General features: G+C 37.6%; 2 protein-coding genes across 4 annotated transcripts in view; both read right to left on the bottom strand.

Moving 5' to 3' along the window:
- Positions 1-1,204: 1,204 nt before the first annotated feature.
- On the bottom strand, positions 1,205-5,048 carry phlda1 (pleckstrin homology-like domain, family A, member 1). The gene is made up of 2 exons (XM_006633597.3): positions 4,213-5,048; positions 1,205-3,379 (listed from the first exon to the last, which is right to left on the bottom strand). The coding sequence occupies exon 1, from the start codon at positions 4,702-4,704 to the stop codon at positions 4,240-4,242; it is 465 nt and encodes a 154-aa protein (XP_006633660.1). The 5' UTR covers positions 4,705-5,048; the 3' UTR covers positions 1,205-3,379; positions 4,213-4,239.
- A 1,874-nt stretch (positions 5,049-6,922) lies between these two features.
- Positions 6,923-23,625, bottom strand: part of nap1l1 (nucleosome assembly protein 1-like 1) — a 32,070-nt gene continuing 15,367 nt past the window's right edge. The window contains exons 5-16 of one of the 3 annotated variants that reach the window (XM_015352855.2): positions 22,575-22,716; positions 21,569-21,661; positions 17,107-17,235; positions 16,645-16,716; positions 16,308-16,447; positions 15,983-16,128; positions 14,958-14,977; positions 14,521-14,643; positions 14,366-14,398; positions 14,127-14,177; positions 11,344-11,378; positions 6,923-9,075 (exon numbers count right to left, since the gene is read on the bottom strand). In XM_015352855.2, coding sequence (XP_015208341.1) covers positions 11,373-11,378; positions 14,127-14,177; positions 14,366-14,398; positions 14,521-14,643; positions 14,958-14,977; positions 15,983-16,128; positions 16,308-16,447; positions 16,645-16,716; positions 17,107-17,235; positions 21,569-21,661; positions 22,575-22,716 — 955 coding nt within the window. In that variant the 3' untranslated portion in view covers positions 6,923-9,075; positions 11,344-11,372. The remainder of the gene's footprint in view (positions 9,076-11,343; positions 11,379-14,126; positions 14,178-14,365; positions 14,399-14,520; positions 14,644-14,957; positions 14,978-15,982; positions 16,129-16,307; positions 16,448-16,644; positions 16,717-17,106; positions 17,236-21,568; positions 21,662-22,574; positions 22,717-23,625) is intronic. The other 2 variants (XM_015352854.2, XM_006633531.3) reach the window with 2 other exon arrangements.

Genomic DNA, 23,625 nt, shown 5'->3' with positions numbered 1-23,625 from the left:
CCTCACCCTCTTTAACACTCACAAAGCGCAGGAAACTCAATTCAGCGTTTTTATTTGCTTTTTGTTTTCCTTAGTGCTCCAAGGGACATGGGAAGCAAGAGCTTGTGACTGTATTTCAAGTGAAAGTTGATTTAAAAAAACAGGGCAGACCAGCAATCGGTAACAATCTATCAGAAGACCTTTTTATTCTATTAGCCTATCATTTTACTAAAACTGAACCATATTTCAAGCTAAAACGAAACACTGAGTACTAAATGGCATATTAGATTTGTTCACAAAATAACTATTGATTTCTTAGAAAGAAGAAGAGAAATAACATAAATTACTTTAGATTTATTCGTGAGCATATATTTACAGGAATTACATAGTTTTAAAAATGGACATTACATAAAATGTGTGAGTATTACATTCCATAAATGTGAGAACAATATAGGAGGGAAAGCATTTTTTTATAATTACACTGCATAAAGACAATAAGGTGCTATGGTTAGTACTCTGACTGTGCCATTATGTTGAGTACAGTAATTCACCCTCTTTTCATAGACTGATATGTAGAGGCTTACAGTATGTGAAATAAAGGATGGTGAAGTTAAGACTTCATGTCTTAGATAAACACTTGTGTAAATAATACCATAGTATAAGTCTAATTATCCAGAAATGTATTCACTTCTTTGCACTTTGCATCTTTGACATCCTCCTTGTAGAGGCACCATAGATGTGTTTGTACAGAATTTGCACAAATGTTTACTGGATTCAAATTCCACAGCCCAATGGACTTGCTTCTCTCTCTGCCAGCATTCTAACTAACCAGTGAATTGGATCTTTCTGCATTCCTTTTCTTTCTCTTTCCGTAGGCAGATCATCAGTATCCCATGTTGACATACCAGTATGAGTATCATTCTACCACTATTTAAGAGAAAACTGCTTGACACAGTGACGGGAATTAAAACGGCAGGGTTGGTCATGTTTACCTGTTTCTACAGAATCGTTTCTAAAGTTCTGAGTGAGGTATGTGCAGTGAACTACACAGCAGGACAAAGAGCAGAACTGCCAGTTTTGACAGGACTAAGGGAATCATGGACGAGGCCTTGTTTTAAAACTAGTACACAATCATCTTTTGAGACATTTCCTTCATTAAATCCCTGTGGCCCTGTGGGGACAAATCCCAGGCACAGCAAGATGAATTCACACTGCCATATATATATATAATTCAGACGGTAACGTTTATTAAAATTACTTTCATGTTGGAAACAAAGGGCTGGATTCATGGTACAGTTTTTAAATAGGTCAGTTTCAAGCACATTACATACACACACATACACAGTGTACTATGTGTCAGTTCTTTAATGTCTCAGAGCTTATGAAACCAACTAAGGTAATTTGATAATAAATAAATATAGATGGCTTTACTCAAGACGAAACCAGATTGGAAAGTACCTGATCTACCTACTGTCGTTCTACCTTTTACCATGCTCTTACAGCAGAGTATTTAGGAATGCAAGCATTTCATTGTCAATGACTTGAGTTCGCCATTAGCACATGTTCGTTTATCAACATTATTTTCATCATCTGTGAACTTTAGCTAATTACTCACATGTTGCAGTGATGAATGAAAACGTAAGGTACTTGTAAAGAGCCTTTGGGCACCAGAGTTTCAGCTCGATATACAGAAACCAACTAATATATTTACATTGTGAATACTGAACACTGTAGCTTACCGGTAGCAAATACTAACATAATACAGTAAATTCCTTCTGCCAAAAGGGCACATTGATATGTCAATTTGCAGACATCTGGAGCACAAAAAGCCACAACTACACACTCTGGATGACCTCAATCAATAATAGAGATATCCTTGTGAATAAGAATTCCATTGTTTATGATAATAAAGTGGTCCATGTGAATTTGTTGACAGAAATGCAAAGTTTCACACTGGTTACTGCATGGAGAGTGCAAAAAACACAGCTGAAAAAGTGGATGATTCATGTAAATATAATTATATTTGCCTATTTTTATTGTCAAACACTGTTTTCATTTTTGCAAAAAAGTAGGCCAAACTTTTTATATGAATACTCCAGTTTTCCAATATACCACAAAGATTGTTTTCTTAAATCAGACAGTTTTCTGAGAATTACGAAAATAGTTCTCATACTACCAGAACCAACAGTGGACACTGCTGAATTACATGTGAGTAATAAAATAATAGCTTCACAAAAACGTCACAACAGTTAACTTAACAGTACTCCCAAAATGAATGTACAGTGCTCTACGTGAGAGGCATAATACAACAGATAAATAACAGTAGTTACAGTTTAGAAGCCGTACTGAATTGCTTTGTTTTCAAACGATCATGTGAGTGCTATAGAGTGAATTGAAAAACATCTGGTTCAGAAAAATAAACTGCTAAAGCGGCTACTAGATTAAGAGATAAAATGTTCAGTGTAAAACTATTTTTGGCATAGTTTTCCAACAATTTGTCGAAGAAAATTTCGTTTCGCGTTTTTTAAAATAATATCATCTTAAAATTGTGCTTCATTTCATAGACAGTTATACGGGATTTAGGTCTTTGGTTCAATCTTCATCCGTTACATACTTTTTTTTTTTATTTGTTGCACTGCAACGTATTTTATTTAATTTGAAAGTCGGGAATAAATAGAGATGTGCATTTTTTTATTACTATTATTCCAATTATTTTTTGTTAAGTGAAGAACCAGCTTCTGCAATCTATGCAAACTGGTCTGTTATGTCACAGTACTGTGCGCACATATCGGTTCCTCTAAAACAGGATCTCAAGACAGTTGCACTTTCTATGCTCGAAGGAAAGGGTTATACTTTCCCAGAGATGACAAGAATTACAGGCAGATTGCTGTCAAAGCAATTCACAGCAGGTATTTCTTGGTCGAGGTTAGAAAATTTGTTATACGGCCGCGTTTTGAAACACCGATGTGTGTATATTTTGTTAGCAATTTTACAGTAGCGCGAATAGCACCACTGAGTTTTCATATGGTGGAAAATATCCGAAAAATTGTATTTTATTGTGTGGATTTATTTTCATTAAAATCTTAAGCTGTTTTCTCTCCTCTGCGATCTCACATTCATAAATGTCAAACATAAAAGAAACATTGCAATAAATACAATAATAACATAGCACGCTCAAATACAAAGTTAATATTTCTTCCATGTTGAAAAGCTATACGTCTTTTGTTCATAGCCAAGTCTACAAAAAAAGATAACCGTCGTGGAAATGGATGTTTTCCTTAGGACCACCACTCGGTAGGAATATTGACAGAGATGTGACAGACAGCCTTTAGTTAGCGCATCAACGGACGACTATAAGCAGGCTGCTTTGATCCTTCCGCCGAGAGCCCCGTTTAGTAACCTGTGAACACAATAAATTGAGGTTCAGGTGATTCTGCTGTCGTAGCGCTCGACATGTTAACACACACCTTCCATGTGTTCACAAAAACTTCATGTTTTTGTGAGCACAAACTGTTAACACGGTGTGCTGCTGTTAAACAAAATACCTGCGCGTTCCACACACCGTTTATTAGGCCTATTGCCTAGAACAAACTGTTTTCCAAAAACAGATTAAAAAGGAAAGGACAAAGAAGCGCACCACATACTTTAGCAACGTCCAGCGGCAGAACCCAGATATTGGGGTAAAACAATACTTGAACCATTTTAACGAAACTGACAATGATGCACGAAACAACTTAAACGGCTCCTGTGTTGCTAAAGTAATTTAATTAATGTATACATTTTAAATAACCTTCCATTCACCCAAAAGTTCACCTTTATCGGTTCCAAATAATAGATTTAACAGCTTTGAAAGGAGGAATATCTGTGTTAGGGGGTCATTTTCCGCAGACGGTAAGTATACACGATATTAAATATACTGCATTTTAATAAAATGCTAGCCCCTCTTCACAAAACATGAAAAATATTTATGCACACCAGCTTAATGCGATTCATATTTTTAAAAGGCTATACTGGTGTATTAACAAGAAACGCTGTTGGTTTTATAGAGTTGAACAGAAGTTATAACGAGGATTGGATTGAGTTCTATAAAGGCTGATAGAAAACGCAACCTTCAGTATTAAAAAATAATTTAAAAATCATGAGATTGGAAAACCTATACACAAATATCGTGAGACAGATTTGTGACTCAAAAATAAATAGCTGTGAAGAAAGCAACGTTCACATCGGGCTTACCGCAGATGTTGTATGCCCAGCAGGAGATCATGCTAAATTTTGGGAGTTTCTGATCATTTTGTGCCCTGGCAACTGAACCACCAGGAGCTGCTGTTTTTGCCTCGTCGATTTCACTGCCAGGATAGCCTGTCTGTTCTTATACTGCACCATTTGTAAAGTAATTTCGGCGTTCCAGCCTTCGTCCTGCGGACATCGAAAATCAATCTCTTTGCCTTCTATCATCACCACCGTGAAATAAATGTATTTGCCCTTCCTCTCGACGCAGTCCACCGTCTTCATGTTGGAGAAGTGGAGCTCTTTGATTTTGCCGGGCTCGCTGGAGGGGCTCATCTGGTGGTGCTGGTTGTGCGTGTGGTCATGCTGTTTCGGGGGGTGAAGCAGGAGCCCCTCTTCCGTCAGGATGCAATGCTTCTTCTTCCACAGCTGCAGCAGACCGTCGCTTCTTTTCTCCAGCAGACCTTCTTTGAGTACCTTGCCGCTGATCTCCAACATAATGGAAGAGAGCGATCGCCTGATTTCCTAGCTAAAGCAGAGGAGCTTTGTCCTGGCTCGGGGGAATGTGAACATCAGCTCTATTCAGGCGACTGTTGTCTATTTATAGCTGTCTTCCCCGCCAAGCTCCACGACTCCCGTCTGCAGCGGTTGCAGAAATATGACTGATACTCTCATTCACTCTGACGGGGTTTTTCCTAAAGCTCTTCCTGTGTGTCCGCCCCCTGACTGACACCCAGTGGAGAGACGGGCTCACATTGCAGTTCCCCACCCCCCCAAAAAAACGTGGCAAGTGTCAAAGTAAAGCACAGCTCTACAAATGTGGTCAAAGAAGCAGATTCAATATTGGAACCGAGTTGTCGAAATTTGTTCCAAGCCTTTTTGTTGAAACTGACAGGTACAATTGAACTGCCTATGAGGAAAACCGAAGAGGGTCCGCCCCTCGACCACATAAAACTAAAACTGCACTTAAAACCCACGGGGTTCATATTTCAACACGTGGATTGAAGTTAAAGGTTTTGGAAATATTCTCGGATAACACACTGGGTATGTATTTCAGATGGGTATGTATTCGCGCACAAGTTCAACGAAAATGTTTCATGGCAGTCTTAGCCCTTAACGCTAGTATTTCCCGAAATCCAGTCCTTGGGACATTATCGTCGCGTCTTTGTTCCAGTTGAACCCAGTTCTTTTAAACAGTTGCGTATTACTGAGACCGAATCCAGAAATAAATGTTTTAACCGTGAAACGCTGGAACTGCGAAATGCTAAAAGTTAAAGGCAAGACGGGCTATAAGAAAGGAGAAATGTCGCGTGAAGACGGTAGTTTCTAACATTGCCGCCAGCTGAGTCTTGTAATACCCGAGTAGGGGACAGCCTATGTTCCCCGTTAGCGATACCATCAGCCTGTCCGAGTACGTTACTAACATAACTCAGTTATATTGTGGGGAAGACTAACAAAATGCCCGTTTTGGTCACCATCGTGCGTACAGTATAATCTAAGAATACGACAGCTACTCCACAGTATAATTAGGCTTTTACTTCTACTGCGTTTCAAATTGAAAAACATCCCCGACTATACTTAAAATTCCCAGTCGTACACTCAACTAATTTTACTTACATTGTTTTAGCTTTGTTCGATTAATTTCACCACTATCTGAACAGGAGCTCTATTGATGGATTAAACAATACAAACCGTAACGTTTTATTCATATTTAAAACCTAAATACACCCTAACAAGGAGGCATGGATCATTAAAACTTGACTGTGTAGCACAGTCTGTGTATATCTGGACGCAGCTACTAAAAAAAAAATAACGCTAGAAAAATACTTAAGCAAAAGTATAACCACAGGAAAGGCTACAATAAGCGTGCTAACAGGGAATGTCTACTTGGAGATAACGAGTTTTTCCCACTGAGATGTGCGTAAATGAACTAAGGTTCGTACAATTGTGAACGTAACTAAGCAGATCTATATTGCAAGACTTAACCTATTAGTTATCAAATGTACAATCTGGAATCCCTAAACGTATTAGAGCAGCTGTTTAGAATAAATCACAGGTAGCTGTAACTTTTTTTTAAAAGTGTTTTTAACGCAAAATCGTTCATATTAATTAAAACCCACTTTAGCTGGGACTTGCAAAGGTAGAATATAACGGTTAATTCTAAAATCCCAACACCTGGGATATACATAAGTGTACACCATGCACTTCTAAAACGAGCTCAGTATTGAGAAGTTAGAATGATAATCCACAAACCGCTACAGAATAACGTGTTACACCACCGTAGCAGCTAACAAATGTATACCAAAATGTATACAAGAGAAAACGGGACAAAACGCCTCCTTGTGGCCAAATACCACCATGCTTTACAGAGAAGCAGAGGATAAAGCCGTCTGAAGATTTGCATGCTTTAACATTCCTCTTCTACGGCAGTCAAGAGCCACAAAGCGAAAAATCAGTTATAAAAATGTACCAATTAATCCAGCAAAATTTTACTGTCAATAAAAGCTTACAGGATAAACCACAAACCCTTCAATTACCATGATTAACCACTGGCTATGGGTTCATATCTGGCCAATCCAGTGTTATGACCTTTAATATTAGGATATACAATACCTGGAACTATAGTGTATCATTCTAAAACAGGAGTCAACATGCAAAACACAAAATCCCAAACTTTGAAGTACCAAAGAAAGTATTAGACCAACATAAGACCATACACGTTTAACCAATTTATTCATGAATATACATACAAGTACAATTGAGTACATTAGTATTTTGTAGCATAGCATTTTGCTTTGACAACAGCTGATATAAAGGATCCAGACAGAATCCACTAGTTTATTTTACAGTCAGATAGGTATTGATCTCCCACTGAACTTGTAATATTTCAAAGGTTTAATCTCCAAGCTATCTGTGGGTAAGCAATATACAAACCCACCTTGTTCAGGATGTGGACAGAAAAAGTGCACAGTATACAACGTTATTCTTCAGTGTCTAAAAAGACATTCCTTTGAGTAGGTTTCAGTTAACCAAGATATTCCTGGACGTCTGGACCAGAAAGCGTTATTCTGAAGACTGGGCAGAAGTAAGGTCCTCTTCCTGTGGGCCTTCAACTGCTCCTTTGTTCCTGGTGAACACCTCTAAATAGACCACAGCCAGTACATGTACTCTATTCACAGAAGTAGGTATTTAAATGGAGTATGGCCACATTCAGGCAAGCCAGCCTGTAACAATCTGGTGGCAGATCCACAGCCATAGCAGCACCCCCATTTCAACAGAACATTTGCTAGTTTCAGGAGCAGTAAAATAAAAAAAAAAGCACAGAACCTATAGGAGGACTCAAAACAAATCCAAACCCATTCCTTCCATGAACACTGAAATATGCACCACTAAATTGAGTATTTTGTCTAAGGCAATCAGAATTCAACTAGAATAACCAGGCAAGAGATGCAATCCAAATGGAGAATTCTTAGGAAAAGCTTTTACAGCAGGTATAATGCGTCAAAATTAATGTCAATTCCTTCCAACAGTAAGTGCTCTTCAATTATAGTTATAAAAAAATAACCCAAAACACAAAAATTCAGATTACACCAAGTTGTAAGAACATGACTTTTTTTTTAAAAAGTGCTACAAAAAGGACAATAGTTTTGATTTTTTTTAAATTATAGGACCTGCATTGAGGGTGGATGAAACAGCATTAAGTATACTGCAACTACTGACTACCCATGGCACCCAAAAGCATAACCAGTACAGTACATCAGCACTCCAGTTTTAACTGGTGCAGTGGGCTCATTGTACTGACAACCACAGGGGCTTAGTGCATCTTCACCCATTTCCCTTACGATTTCCAATGAAGACTAAGTCATAACTGGCATGCATATCAATGCAACATTTCTGTACTTATGTAGTTGAGGTAATCTTTCGACAACTTATTTGAGTTTCAGAAGGCAATATCTGAAGTACACATATGAATGGAGCTTTAAAATGTGCATCGGTTCATGTCACGCAAATAACAGAGCAGTTTAATATACGACTCCCTAGAAATTAAAATGCCCTTTTGCAAAGTTACTTAACAGGAATGTATACATTGCAATAAAATAGACATAAATACGCAACCCATTTCTGAAAACACTACTTTTGTTTTTATTCACACCCAAGTGGTACACAATAACCTTTGTGGTGTACTAGAAAGGTTCATAGATAACCATTTCACATAAAAAAGCATCAACAGTGTATAGACTGAAGACAGTTCTCAACTGGTTTTCTTCTTTGATTGTGCACTGTTTCTTCCCCTTTGCACAGCCAGCCACAGATATTTTAAATGAAATGAATGTTTAAAATTACAAGTCACTGCAGCACTGCATTTCTATAACAAAATAATGAAGGCACAGCTAGTGCAAGCACAGACTTCTCAAACCCATTGAGACTACTGGGCCGAAAGATTACTTTGGTTGGTTCTTCAGGAAAGGAATAGGTTGGAACAAACACTGGTCTAAAGTATTTTGAAAATTCAGTCTTTCCACAGCTGTTGTCTAAGAGCAATACAACAAAAGACTCCACAAGAACCCAAACTAACAGTGAAGAAACAATGTCATGCTGTTTTAGAGGGATTTACTGCATTCTAACTATTTGTACAGAGAAAAGTTCTAGTAAAATACTATGCAGGACAAGCCAAGTCTTGGAACTGGCCTTTCATGATTTTGTAACAAAAACTTCTTAACCTTTTTATTCTACCAAGAAAATACAAAACATTATAAGGCTGTAAGTAACTATGTTTTGTTTAATAAGCTGTTACAGTGCAGTTAATCCTCAAGGCCACATATGCAGGCTTCACTGCTGCTTGCACTCAGCTGGTGGATTTGCCTCCTTCTGTTAAAAAAAAAGGATAGAGCATTACTGTAACAATCTTCCAAGATAAGCAGTTGCATGTAACAAAACAACCTATCTGCCCAAGAATTTTTTTTTAATAACCAGCCCTGTTTACCAATATTCTACTTCATCTCAAGCATCTTATACTGGAAATCAGTTCTCGAATCCCACTGGTCCTTTAACAGAAGGAAACATTAAATCTGGCAAATATGCACAAAGGATAGACTCACTGGGTACAGGCCCCATAAAAACCGGCTATTACACCCCAGTAAATAAATGCTTCTGTGCCAATACGTCCGCTTAGATGAAGGAGACAAACTGCATTGCTTTCTCTCTGGCCAAGCTGAATGGTCTGGAAAAGGGATGCTATGAGCATGTTTCAGGGTTTAGCTGAATCTGGCCAACATTTGGCCTGCAAGGGATATTTGCAAGGTTCATCACTATTCTGAAACAAATGTCTGTCTGGAACCACGTTTATTACTAAAAGCTGGGTGTGAGTTAGAGTGTTCCAGCTGTTTAGTATCTTTCTATAAGAGAAAACGTGGGTTGAATACCTGCTCTGTTTCACCTTTTAAGTAAAACAGTGAAAAATCTTTTAGATATGCTGAACATGAAAACAATGCATGTCAGTATCCAGAAAAATAAAATCCTGGATACTGACAATGTTACAGACATTTCGATTTTTCGGACCATGATTGAACTAGATATCTTGTGTTGAATGTCGCAGCAGATAAAACTCATGAAAAAAAAAAGGAGGCCATCTGCCCTCCTTGCGAGTGTGACATTAGTGCCATTAGTATCTTTGAGAAACACCTGCCAACTTGCATAAAACTGCTGGGGTGGTCCACGTGTGCTGGTCTGGGTGGAAGTGTATATTTGCTACAGAAATCCACTTAGTAGTCAGGTTGCCATCAAATTGTGCTATACTGAGGTCACGTGCCCTAACTTATTGCCCTGCCTAAGGACTCGTCTTGATTCTAACAGGTCAGTGTTCTCATGCTGCTCATATAACAGCCTTCTGGACATGAGAAGTGAGTCAGGCCAATGATTTTCTACTTGGCACTAGTTCAATAGGACTCCTCTGTAAGAAATTCTGGAACAGTGCACCCTAGGACTTAAACCAGCAGAAGGAGATCATGGAAACAGGACAATCTCTCAAGACCGTATCTGCAGCCTGGTGCAAAGCAAGTGCCATAGCTGCATGGTTTGTATTACTTTCAGTGGTGACCACATACTACTACCCTGGTGGTGATAAATCATAAATGTATTCAAATAGACCTTCTTCAAAAGATAGACTGGAAAATTCCAGAAACCTGCAGTTGCAGTTATAAGTAATGTTTCTTTTGATGCCGAGACTATAAAAAAGCAACCAGGAAAATATGCATTTTCATTAGAAGTGCATTATTTTGATTCTTTTTCTGCATCCCATCTCCTCCAGCTTCAAGCTGACAGGACTGGACAAGAAGTGGGGGTGCTGTGCCGCCCAATAGGGATCTGCTGCTCCAAGTTTAAATAAAGAGCAACTGAGTTGCTAAGGTTTGCCAGAAAGACCACCCAACTTATTTATGGCAACTTTACATCGCACTAGACAAGAGACAGTGGAAAGAGGGCACAATGACACCTCAATTTTGGAAGGGCAAGAAGCTGAAGAAAATTTTTGGGCAGAAATGTTATCGCCACTCAACATCTTTAAAAACGCACACAAAAAGAGGAATACTTCATGATTATGGGGTGGCATCTGCATGGGAGGTCACACAAGACTGAGTATCCTGGAAGGTATTCATATACATAAAATATGGCTGTAAGAATACAAACCTAATGACAGTTCACAAGTAAAAGAATAAATTGAGTATAATAAAATTTATTACAGTTTAAGAAAATTGGAAAGTAATAGACAAATCTATATGTTCCTTCCAGGATATCCAAGAAAGATGCAAAGCACATCCCCCTTGCTTGACTTGATGTATTTAAGAATGATGTGCAATTTAATCAGTCAATACCTACTACTGTTTCATACATTTATATCCATAATACTCCAAAATAACTGATTTTTCCCTTTACCATTTTAGAATTTGAAGTTTTGATAAACTGCCCTTTTTTAAAGGTTTAGCTACCTTCAACATACAGAAGAAATACAAATGTTGCAAAACGCACTCTAGAAAATAAACACTACATTCGTTAAAAGGATAAAAGAGGGAGAAATGGAAAGGGACAGAAAACATCCAAGCATAAAGTGCATTAAACTGACAATTTACAAGCCTTACCTACCAGGATAGGGTTATTTCTACAGACATCATTTAAACCTAGCAAGGAAAAATTTAGAAAGTAGCTGACAAAGTGCAAAGTGATTGGAGATGAAACATTAATAAAAATTAAAAAATAAAAGCATATAGCAAGTAAGAGTCAAAAGGACAGAATTTTCACAGGCTGACAGCAATAGGAAAGCAGGAACTAAAATATTTGTACTCTGTAAAAAGGTTTACATTAAGATAAAGTGTAAAACCCATTAATTAAAATCAGAATCGGAACCCTTAAGTTCCTTCAGCACTAAGGCATTTGAAGTGATTCACAGGATTTATAGTAGCAATTAGCATGCAAACCACTCGTTCAATGAAACAAATCGACTATAAATAAAAATCAAACATGCCTTGAAGTACCCAACGCCAAAATCATTTTCACCACACTTAACTCTCCTCTCTGCCTACCAACCAAAGGACTGAATTATTTATACAGAAAATATAAAATTTCTAACACCCTTTGAGTCCTGCAAAAAGCCATACTACTCAAAGAACCTATCGATGTAATGTTTAATTGCAATTTTACTTTCAGCTAAAGGCAAAACGTGCTTTTGTGAAGTTTTAAATGACTTTGGTCTCTTTTTCAGTTGAGACTTGTGAAGTGCACTGCAAAAGTGTCAAATGTGAAGGAAGGTCTCGCTGTCAACACTTTTTAATTTAAGCAAACGTGCCTGAACTATTTTTAGCTTCTATGTGCTTTTTTAAAAAGGTGGAAATTGCATTTTTGCATGTAGGGCCCACATTTACGATTTCTAACCAAGTTGCCATGTTTTTGTACAGCAACTGCTTTTACATTCATGAGAGCAATGACATTTACAGATTTTCAGTCTTTTAAAATGTAGCAATGAGCTTTTTTACACACAGCAGAATAAAACTGTCAAAGACTTGTCATCACCTTTTGATTTAGTACTTCGTCTTTGTCAATAATGATCAACTTGTACATACACAATGGCTTTGGACTAATTTATACACTTTTCTCTTGTTTAGGCAGCTAAATAATCAATTTACTAACCTATGGCTAGTCTTGGTCAATGTGGTGAAAAATGAAGAAACAAACCAATACGTGCTGCTTTTGAAGGGAACAATGCCTTCATGTCATCATTATGTTGGAGGCTGATCTACGTCAGCGCACCACTGCCTGCCATAAAACCAAGCCATTTTCTTGCGTTTCCCACCCTAACGGACATCTGAATGTGGTGCATATGTGCTAAACAATACCGGTTGTGTACAACAGGCCAAACCAATTGGGAAGTGTAATCGTAACAAAACCCACTGGCTGGTGGCAATGATTGCAAGTCACTACTCCACTATTCACATCCTGGGACCTCATTCTTCCAGTCTCATCTTGAGGAGACATGCCAACAGTACAATACACACCCTCATGCCGCTTTTCTAAAAAAGCTTCACTGATGGGAAAAAAAATGACAGATGTGCCACAGACATCCTAGTTGTTCCTTAAGGTCCAGTGAAAGTTTGTAGGGCTACCTGGAATAGCATGTGGCATCTCGGGTTAAAAGACATGTGAAATGGCACATTCTTGTCCAGCCTCTACTAGAAAAATAGGACAGAGTCCCACAACACTGCACCCTGTACATAGTACAAAGCATGCATTGCAGATATACAGCTTGCATTGATCCATGATTATGCATAGTTTGACTATAAAACCTGCCGATACAATACTTTTCTTTTCCTGGTAATGTCCTGGCAGTAACTGAATTTTGTTGCAGTTACAAGTGGTATCTTTAGATTCTCACTATCATTTTAAATAATTAAACTATTCACTTAAATCTAGCACTGTTTTTTTAAACTGTAAATGATACATCGTGCCTTCATAGCACATAATGGGTTATTAAATTTGTTTCAAAGCACTGGCTACTGATCTGAGATTTAAAGACAAAAAACAGGAAATAAATAGTTAATTTAAGGTGGTTAAAAGCAGTCTGCTGCAAATAACTTGTGATAATGCATTAGCACAGCACATGGTTTTGCTGAAATGGATTTATGCTAAAAAGGAGCCTTACCAAACTCTGCAAGCTAATCATGCATTGACTAGAATTTAGGCAGGTTGGGAAGCACAAGGGTTTAATGTTATAATACAATTTAGTTGTGGTGCATCCAGGCTGTTAACTATAGATTGTTTTTTAAAAAGCCCTAAGAGATGCTCATTGTTTCACTTGCATAAGATTGTGCATTTACATGGAACTTTTCATCTCAAAGAATCCCAAAGCACCAGTGCTAGTACTGCATTTTCAACCCATCTGACTGGGGGAAACCCAATTAATATTTTGAAATCCAGTGACTGGAAGGTCCAACAGTATCACTACTGGGTATTAACTGAAACAAGCACAAGGTGGTATGCTTTCAATTATGATCTAAAAAAGGACTCCACAGTTGCCAATTTAGTTTAGAATTAGAAACTCCCAGTGTATGTCTGCAAATTTAACATGCACATTTGGGTACAATTCAGTCACCTAGAGCATCTTTAAGTAGGAAAGCAAATGTGGTTTTGAATTCCATTTTACACCTTGCACCAAAATGACCTCATACTACCCAGTTCCTCAATTTTAGCAATTACAGCACAAACCTCAAATCCCCCAACACTCCCTCAATCCTGGCCATCAGCCCTCCAACATGAAGTTAATGAAATGCATTTAAATTGGTATGTATTCTGTATGTTGAATTTTTATTTTCATAATGTCTGTCAATTTAAGGGCTAGAAGGTTTGTTAGGTGAAATACATTTTAAAGTTCCCACCTTGGGGTCATAATCGGGATCATTTTCCTCATCAGCTTCCTCTTCTCCTTCCTAAGTAAAACAAATAAAAACAACTGAAGATGGTCACATTCAGGCCATTTTAATTTCCACAAGTCACACACTATAGAAAAAAACCTTAAGCAGGCGAGATGAGTGCCAATTAAACACTGAAAGACATTTATACTTTAGCCTCACATTTGGATATCAGAGTTTAAAAAAAATGGAACTTCAGGCCTTACCTCATCATCTGCTTCCTCTCCCTCTTCATCATACTTAAAGGGAAGAAACAAGACAAAACATTAATACAGCAAGGCATTCAAAAACCACTAATCATAAGAAATATTTCCGGACAAATCAAGATATTGCTATTCCAATAAAAGTGTTCTGAACTCACATCGTCGTCGTCATCTTCAATTGCCTCGCCTGTGAAGTACAACACGGCCCTCGGTACAATGCGCTCGCGGAGGAAATGCCCAATCTCAAAGTCCGCAGCAAGCACTGCCTCAGCATCCTCCTCCTGCCACAATTCATCATGGGAGAGAGAGTTTAAGACATAAGAGCTCATATATGAAAAGATTAGTCAAAAGCCATTTCACCAGAATATCAGTTTCTTAAATGATTCATTAGGTTGTACTTCTTTGTGCACTAAATAGGAAAGTATAGGAGGCTATACAAGGAGTGTAATTATAAGTGAAAAGTTGTATGAGTGGTTCAGGAAATACACACAGGTGGAACACTATAAAAAGGCTATATTCCTTTCATTTAGAAAGGGGACAAAAGAAAGCCAACAGTTTTAAATAAAATCAAAATTGTAATGACATCTGTACTCACCAGGTCCCCATTCTCTGGAACTGTGGAAGAAAAAAAAAGTTTACAGCCAAGACCAGATTCAACATTTCACTTTATCAAAATCACAATCCTGCTACAGTAAACAAGGGAGATATATTTAATCTAGCACAGTAGCATCACTCAAGACAGTCACAGACATCGGTGTCGCCAGAATTCATGCCATTCAATCATCAATAACCTAAGAGAAAAATGTTATTCTAGTTCTCAACATGCCTTATAAAATAGTTCTTAATGAAGAAGGTTTGCGACAATAATACCATATTATGGTATCCCCTACACAATGGAGAGGAGCTATATCACAGGAATATGTAAATGCAGAAATCAAGGAACGCTTTAATTGAGTAATGCACTATAGAATGTGGTGTTCAATTCTGGTCATGTTACAATGTACTCTGGAGAAGAGATGACCAGAGACTAAGGCTAAAAGGAATGTCCCATAAGAAGATAAAACAAATATTTTCAGCTTTTAACAGAAGTCCTCAAGGGTTTCTTGATTAAAGCACTTAAAATTCTAATGGGCACTAGCAAAAATCAATGCAATGGACTTCATTATCAGTGAAACTGAAGTAGAAACTGCAAAGGAAGCATATAGAAAACTAAGAATTGAAGGATTTTTTTACACATTGTGATGGTGATTGTGGGTGTCTGCTACAAACTAACCAGCCACATTGTTAAATCAGATACTTTGGTTTCTTTCAAGAAAAAAAAACTACATGAGATCCTCAAATCAATTAGTTATTCATACAACAAGGCTTATGTTCTCGTAGGACAAGGGCAGTGCTAAAAAGGTTACACAATTACTGTTCTCAATGTTGTGCCTCAGGGTACCTTCAATAACTGATTAAATACTGTATAGCTGTCTTTAACGAGTGGGACAGTGTGCATAAATATGTATTATGATTAAGTAAGTTGATCAATCAAGTGATTAAGAATTTGGACAACTCATTGTACAGCATGACTATTTTGGGGTCAGAAAAGGCTAAAAAAAAACAAAAGCCATTACTTACCTTCAGGAGGAGCAAAGAAGTTGAAGAAAGAATCGTTGGGAACCGTTTTGGTAACTGTCCTGACTGTGCCACGCCCCTTGTGCTTCTGCTTCTTCTTAATAGTTTTCAACGTGACGTTCTTTCCCTTTTTCCAGTCGATTGGACAGCTGAAAAAAGTGGACAAGGGACCAAAAAAAGTATAAATCGGATATGGTTACGTGAAATCGCACACACCAAGAGCACAAGACTATGCTATACTGAGAAATACATTTTTCCTCCATTTGGAGTACATCCACGAGCAGCCTGAACACTATCTGAACAGCAGCGCACTCAATACATCGCATACCCTGTGCAGCCCATGATTTCTGGCCCATCGAAGGAGAAAGGGTCTGACTCGTCTGGCTCCGACCTCATCTTGTATGTTTTCGTCAGTACTTCATTTGTGAAGAAGTCATTGGGTTCGAAATAGAACTCTAATGTAAAGCTCTAGAAATGAGAAAAGATGGTTAAGACCGTGTACCAATTCACTGTAAAAAAGTGAGCAAGCTTCAATCTGAAGTTCACATTTAACAAGACTCAATTAAGAGGTTAAACTAGAGCTTCGAGAAACACTGAATAAAAGTAAATTAATCCCAGAAGCAAGGAAACATTTATGCTTGTGTGGGTAGGGAAATAAAACTTACCATTGGCTGCCCTGGATCTGAAAATTTTACTTTGATGTCTTGTAAGTGCTTTAGAATTGGTTCATCATGCTCCTGAAAGAAAGAAAAATAACTGAAAAATGTGCACTTCTTGGGCCACTCAATTCTGTTTAAAATGCAGTGTGTAACAGAGGAGACTTGAAGTTATTAAAAAGGTCTGCTTCAGATGAACAATATCAAGAAAAGATCGATCTAAAATCCATGAACCCTCTACAGTACACCAGTAGATGGCATTATGAACACCAAAATGAAATAACAGGGTTGAACTGCATACTAAAATTTTATATCCACAGCGTCTGAGTGCACAGTGAAAAGATTGCAGTGCCAATGGGGATAATGCAATGGCATTATTAAAGTAGCATGAAGAACAAAATCAGTACCTATTTGATACCAAGGGAAGACAGCTGAACCATGTTCGCATTCATGCCCTGCCCCTTTACATACCTGCAGCATGTCGCTGAGCAAGTCAACATTCTTAAAGACAGTCAGCCAGAATTCTGGAATCCCCTTAGGGTCTTCTTTCTCTTCATCTTTTTTCTCCTCCTCAACTTTTGCCTTCTCTTTCATCTCCTCCTGAAATACCAAAGCATCAAGCATTTTAGGACAGACATTGTACACAAAATATCAACTACATATTTTAATAGCTGCAATAAACCATTTCATGTTGTAAGGAGGGAAATTTACAATTGGATGCATGCAAAGTGTGCCAACTATTCACACAACTATTTGTGCAACTTGTAGGGGCAAAAATTTAGATTGCCTGACGTCAGAACCCCTAGAGACAGACACCATTGAGGATTACTTATGTTAAGTACATTTAAGTATGCAAGCCATAAAGTTAAGACTGAAGCAACGCATGCAGAGAGTGACTCACAAAAACCCACTAATCTCCACCACCCTGTTGTGATCTGGTATTTGTGAAATTACCTTCTAACTCGGTGCTTAACAGATTTACGTGGCTTTAAAATCTAAGTCCCCTCAAAACACAGTATAATGCTGCTAATTTGTGCTGAAAATGTATTTAAGTACAAATGATCATTCAATTATCTGCTTTGCTCATTATGGCCAAATAACCTAAGAAAGAACTCCAATTTCCACTAGAAAAGAGAGGAAGTAGCATTAAAGACAGGGTATCGGCTTGCTGTGCTGAAGAAACCTCAAAGAACGTGAACAAAAATCTAGACATCACTGCCTGCAACTTAGCAGCTTGATTTCCAATGGGGCTAGGACTCAACCCATACTTTAATTATACATATTGCAGACTGATGTCAAGACTTGTCCACAGTCACCAGATCTTCATCCTAGTGAACTTTCAGGATGAAAGGAGGAGCTGGTCAAATCTTAATTTATCCTGCATTTTTAAAATGCCAAATTAACTAATATTATTTATTTAACCAATTAATATTATTGGTCTTTTATAAAGCACCATGTCTGAAAATGAAATGAAAACTTCAGTGATGAAACACAGGGGTAAACCGCAGTGAAGAAAGAAAACGAGAGAAATCCACTTTTTATTCATATAAACCTGCTAGCTGACTTTGTTCTCTTGTTGGCATTACAGGAAACAGTGATCAACATATCCTCTACAACAGTGGTTCTCAAACGATGGTACACCACATGACCCTGGAACTTTGTGTGCGCTGAAAAATTGGGACAGGTTTTCATATTTTCTATTTTAATAAAATTAGTTTGTGTCAAATACACGGCCTACATACATACAGCGGGCGCTAATACTTGAGTAGACAAGAGCTACTATGTAATTCTATACCATTCTAGAGGAATGTGTGCTATGAACTCAAGTGACCACTTGTTTTACTAAAATTTATCTCCAGCAAATAGGGAGGTAGGAGAATGTGCGTGATTGTGTTTCGCTCCCATGCACATGAAAACTTTTTAACTGAGACAGACACCTGAAACTGAAACGGGGGAAAAATGCTAGCTTGCAGATTGCTTAAGCAGGTAAGCCCCATACTATTTTTAAAGAACTTTGTTTACCATTGGCAAAAGAGCTGACGCATTGTGTGGAGAACAAGCTGCTAAGCAGCTTGACCTGCTGCCCCCCCTGAAAGACATTCACTCAGAATTATTGATACGGCGGATGATATCAAAACTACACTGATGGAGCGCGTTAAGATGAGCAGATGCTTTTCACTGCAATTAGATGAGTCTGTAGATGTCGTTGATTTGGCCAGTTTGCTCATTTACGTTAGATACGAGTTTGAGGGCATGTCCCATGAGGACTTTGTTCTGTAAGCAACTACCAACAGGAATTACAGGAGAGCACATATTTCAACTTCTGAATGAATTTATCGAAGAGAATGGCATCGACTGGATCAAATGCATCAGAGTTTGTACAGACGGTGCTAGAGCAATGACGAGCCGAAACAGCGGTGTAGCTGCACGAATTAGAGAAGTTGCTCCAGATATGAAGAGGCCTTTGCCGTCAAGAAAATGCCTGATGATTTAAAATCTGTTAGACTCTGTTGTGAATCATATCAAGGCTTGACCAATGAATTCACATCTGCTTTGCTCGACTAAACAAGCTCACCTCTCTCACTGAAATGGTGCTTTTTTATTGTTTATTTTTAATTGTTGTTGTTCCTGTTGTCATTCTGAAAAGCGCTTTGAGAAGCCACCTTTAAAAGGTGCTATATCAAATTAAGTTTTGTTAATATAATATTATATGCGTGTGTGAGTGCGTGTGGTCATTTTGGTCATTGAGATTTTCTGGGGTTCCTATGAGAAGATGTAGGTGGTACTTGGATGCTTTGGTTTGATCAGGAGTGGTACTTGATCCAAAAAGTTAGAGAACCACTGTTCTACAACACATTACACATGCTGGAAAAAATATTAACAGTTCAACTTGCAGTGCCCAAGCAGAAATGACATCTTCCAATGCAAATTCTAAATTCTTCCCTTGACAGCAGCTGTTAGCCGAAAGGCTCTCGTTTGCCCTACAGCATGGTGCCATCACATATCAAGTTTGACATTTGTCTGCCGAGCGAGTGGTTGATTTAATCTGGGCCACAGCCTTAATACAAATATGTGGGGGAGGTAGTAGACATACCATCCTTAAAAAAATTACAGAAAAACCTGCAGGAATTCTGAAACAGTAAAAACTGTAAAAAGACAAGATTACAGGGAATGAAAGCCCTGTCAATTACTGACAGTCAAGGAATATTCGTTTTTAAACTGCCTGAAAAACTCAGTTTAGCCAACATGGACAGTGAATGAAGATCTAACGGCATAATGTTACTTTTAATATATTTTGCAGTAGAAAATATTCAAGAGCATACTTGACCTATTTCCCTTAAATAGAGCTAAAGGTCACCCATTTAAAGCATTTTACCAGTAGACAAATCTTTTCATATCTGCAAACACAGACAAGAGTAACATTTACAAATCACAATGGCAATTTAAAGCTGTTAAAAGCATACCACAAAGCCAAAATCTAATATGAATGGAGTTGATGTATTTATGTAAATATTCCAGCCAGCCATGTAGATAAATCATGCTCCTAGTGCCATAGTATACAAGAGGACAAACATAGCCAGCACCATCTGATGTTCATATTTATGCAATATCAACACCACCAAAGAGTGCAAGCATATTATCAACAGGGAGAACATCACTCTCAAGTCCCTGGAATCCTTTTGAGACAATATAGGGAGAAATGTAAACTCAACTACGTATTTGCCAAGACTAATATTAATGTCTTGAGGCAAAGAATGAAAAGTCAGGTTCTTGGAACAGTCTTTTCACTTTTCCCTGCTAATGCTCAATGAATTAATCACCATTTATCTGTTGAAAGTGAAAATAATTCTGCCAGTTGCTACAGGCTGAGTAAAACATTAAGCATCATAAAGAAGTGAGAATTGCACATTAATTGGGTATCAGCTTTTTACAAATATCTGCAGACTATACCATCGGTTGTCTTCAAACTAACAACTTTCAGGATACTGGTGGTTTGCAAATTACATTTGCACTGGATATTTATTAGTATTCAATATCTGTAAAGTAAAACAAACAGATGTTCTTAAATGTTACCAGATTTAAATGGATTAAAAAGTAAAATCCATTCAAAACTAAAATTCCTAAAAAACAAACCTTGGTTTGATATTTTGCCATAAACAAAACTATCTATTAGGTGGAACCACAACATTTCACATGAAAAAGTTACACAAATAACTCCATGACAGAAGCAAATACAATTTTTAAATGTGCAGTATGTATTCATCATGAATTGTGGCTTGTTCAAGATCAGCTTTGTTATTTCTTCAGAATGCATTACTCCCAATATTTGGTCAAAATTCACAGCCATTGTTACAAATACAACATATGGTATAGAACAGCAGAAAACACTACAGACAAGTTTAAAAAAGCATACTTTTGCAAAGAACAATATTTTTGGTCTTTAACAACAGATTAACACATCACAATCAATTTTTACATCAAAGAGATTAGTGAGAAGGAGCCAAACTAAGCTCTACTGACCCCAGCAACGTAAATATTTCATGCAATGATTGTCCTAGTTTAAAAGTCGTAAAAGTTTCAGATTGCTTCCAACTAGAAGTGAAACACTGTACACCTAAGATCATATTCCATGTAAATACAGTACCACAATCATCCAGTCACAACTCAGGAGAAAGTCAGGAGAAGAGCTACATAAGGAAGGGGCTGCGGATTTCCTAAAACACTGGAGGTTTGTCATCACCCAAACTAGTTTATTGGGTTATCGGGCATAACAGATTGAAGTGGAAATACAACTACATTTACAAAGTCACTTGTCACTTCAGATAAAGAGGTTCAAGCCACTGACAAGATACAGGCAAACATGCTTAAGTAGCCTTTGTGTATTAAAAATCAAGCAGTGTAAAAATCAAGTCAATGTATTCATCATCTGTACCTGACCACTTACTGTCAGTTCTTCCTCCTCATCTGCCTTCCATTCACACTCCTCATCAGTTGGCTCATAGGTTGCTTTGACGATATCACTTCGCTAATGGGAACATAATGAATTCAGATATTACTTGTAATGATGCATTTCTTGAAAATAAGTAAGGCTCAAAAGCATTTAATGTATTTAAACTCTAGCTAGACGGGTATACATTCAAGTTATACACAAACTTGAAAGTACAGGTTTTTCCAGATATGGTCACATCTTTAAAATCAATAAATCAGAATTAACTGACAGGCCTCTTTAGAAATAATCTGTACAACACATGTAATTGAAGGGATTCTAAGCAAAGATCTACTAAAATGTTTCCAAATCACATATCAGGGTTATACTTTGAGAAACCATTCTGTTTCCAAGTCTATATTCTGCACAAAGTTGATAACCAGATTAGACTGGGCTTGTTTCTAAGAGTTGTAATTGGACCCAAGCTAAAGCTCAAGTCTTCTACACAAGACATGTGAAGTGAACTGAATAATTAACCAAAATGGCTGAAAGAGATACATGATAGGTGGTGCCACATTGCAGTACGGGCATCACACATTGCTTGTATTATCTTTATCTGCTTTACACCCAACAATTCATGTTCAGACTGTTCCCTCAGAATCTTAACAAGTGATCGATAATGCAATGTCATCCGACAGCTTTTCATCAACTGTACAGGCAACAGACGTGCTGTCTGTAGAACTATTAAGTTGTCTCTTTATATATGTGGGTTGGAAATTTAACGATTCCTAAAAAAAAATGCATCATCCAATAGCATCAGCTTGTCATCAACTACAATGTAAAAGAAATGCGGAAATTAAAATGCTGTAGGAAGGAAAAAACTCACTTTAATTTTCCAAGGCATTTTAACAGTTTGTTGGACATGTTGAAAAATTAATCTTTTATCTGCTATTCTTAATAAAAATAACCTTGCATAAGGACTTAAATACTACGCATAACGGCAGACTCCTACCTTGTCAAACAGTGGCTGATAAAGAGCTGCATACTTTCTTTCCAATTCATGCACTTCTTCATAGAACTTGGCTTCAATTTGGGCGCATTTTACTTGGAGGTTCTTTAGGGCATTGACACGTCTCTTGACTACCTTAGGTAAACTGTAAAAGAGATGAAGATCCATCAAGTTGTTTCGTATAAAAAATGAAAAAACAATTTTGTACAAGTATCATGCACAGAATGATTTAAGCAAAACAAAGGATTATGCAGTCACAATATAGAATTAAAACCTCTGACATGCAGATTAGACAAATGTACATACTGTAATTGCCATAGTGGCTTTAAAGTGAAAAGGATGTGTGCAGTGGGAAGACGCACTAGGCTCTGAGTTTTCTCCAAGACTCGCAACTACTCAGCATCAGTCTTCCAGACTTTAAATACCTATGGACAAAGATATCCTACTATTCTTAAGACTTCATTTAGGAATATATTAAATCTAGATTATTTCTTTACAAATGTCCACATTCAAACAAAAAGGGACATGTTGAATTGTAACAGATCACAAAGCATGGTTAAGCAGATCAAGAATTTCAGTTCTGAGGGGTGAAACTACACCCCCCCCCCACTGGCAGAGTCTAGCTCTAACCTTACCAGGCTGTGCTTGTTGTGTCTGTTGATTGGAAGCTCTTATTTTTAGAGCTCCTGTTACAGTGCAACAAGCAAGGTGTCACAATATGATTATCAGATCAATGATTTCACTTCTGAAGGACACAGCACTCACTTTTCTTAACAGTCTGAGTACTTTTCCAGAACCACAAGCCAAATGGGAGCTTTTCTGGCTTCAAATGGAGCCATTGAGGACTGCAGACCAAATGAATGAGGTCCACAAAAAGACATTTAGCCCTTTGCCTACTGTTAAACGGTATAGGCATTTTTGACAGCTCCCCACAGTGCTCCATTGCATTCACTTATATTATGATGTAATACTGCCTTCTTTTGCCTTCACCTTACTGTTTATATTGGGCAAAATGTTGCATGATTATGAAAAGAAAAAGAATATTTCAAGGAAA

The sequence above is a fragment of the Lepisosteus oculatus genome, chromosome 7, assembly GCF_040954835.1.
Source record: "Lepisosteus oculatus isolate fLepOcu1 chromosome 7, fLepOcu1.hap2, whole genome shotgun sequence".
Lineage (NCBI taxonomy): Eukaryota > Metazoa > Chordata > Actinopteri > Semionotiformes > Lepisosteidae > Lepisosteus > Lepisosteus oculatus.
This window is presented reverse-complemented; position numbering and strand designations above follow the sequence as displayed.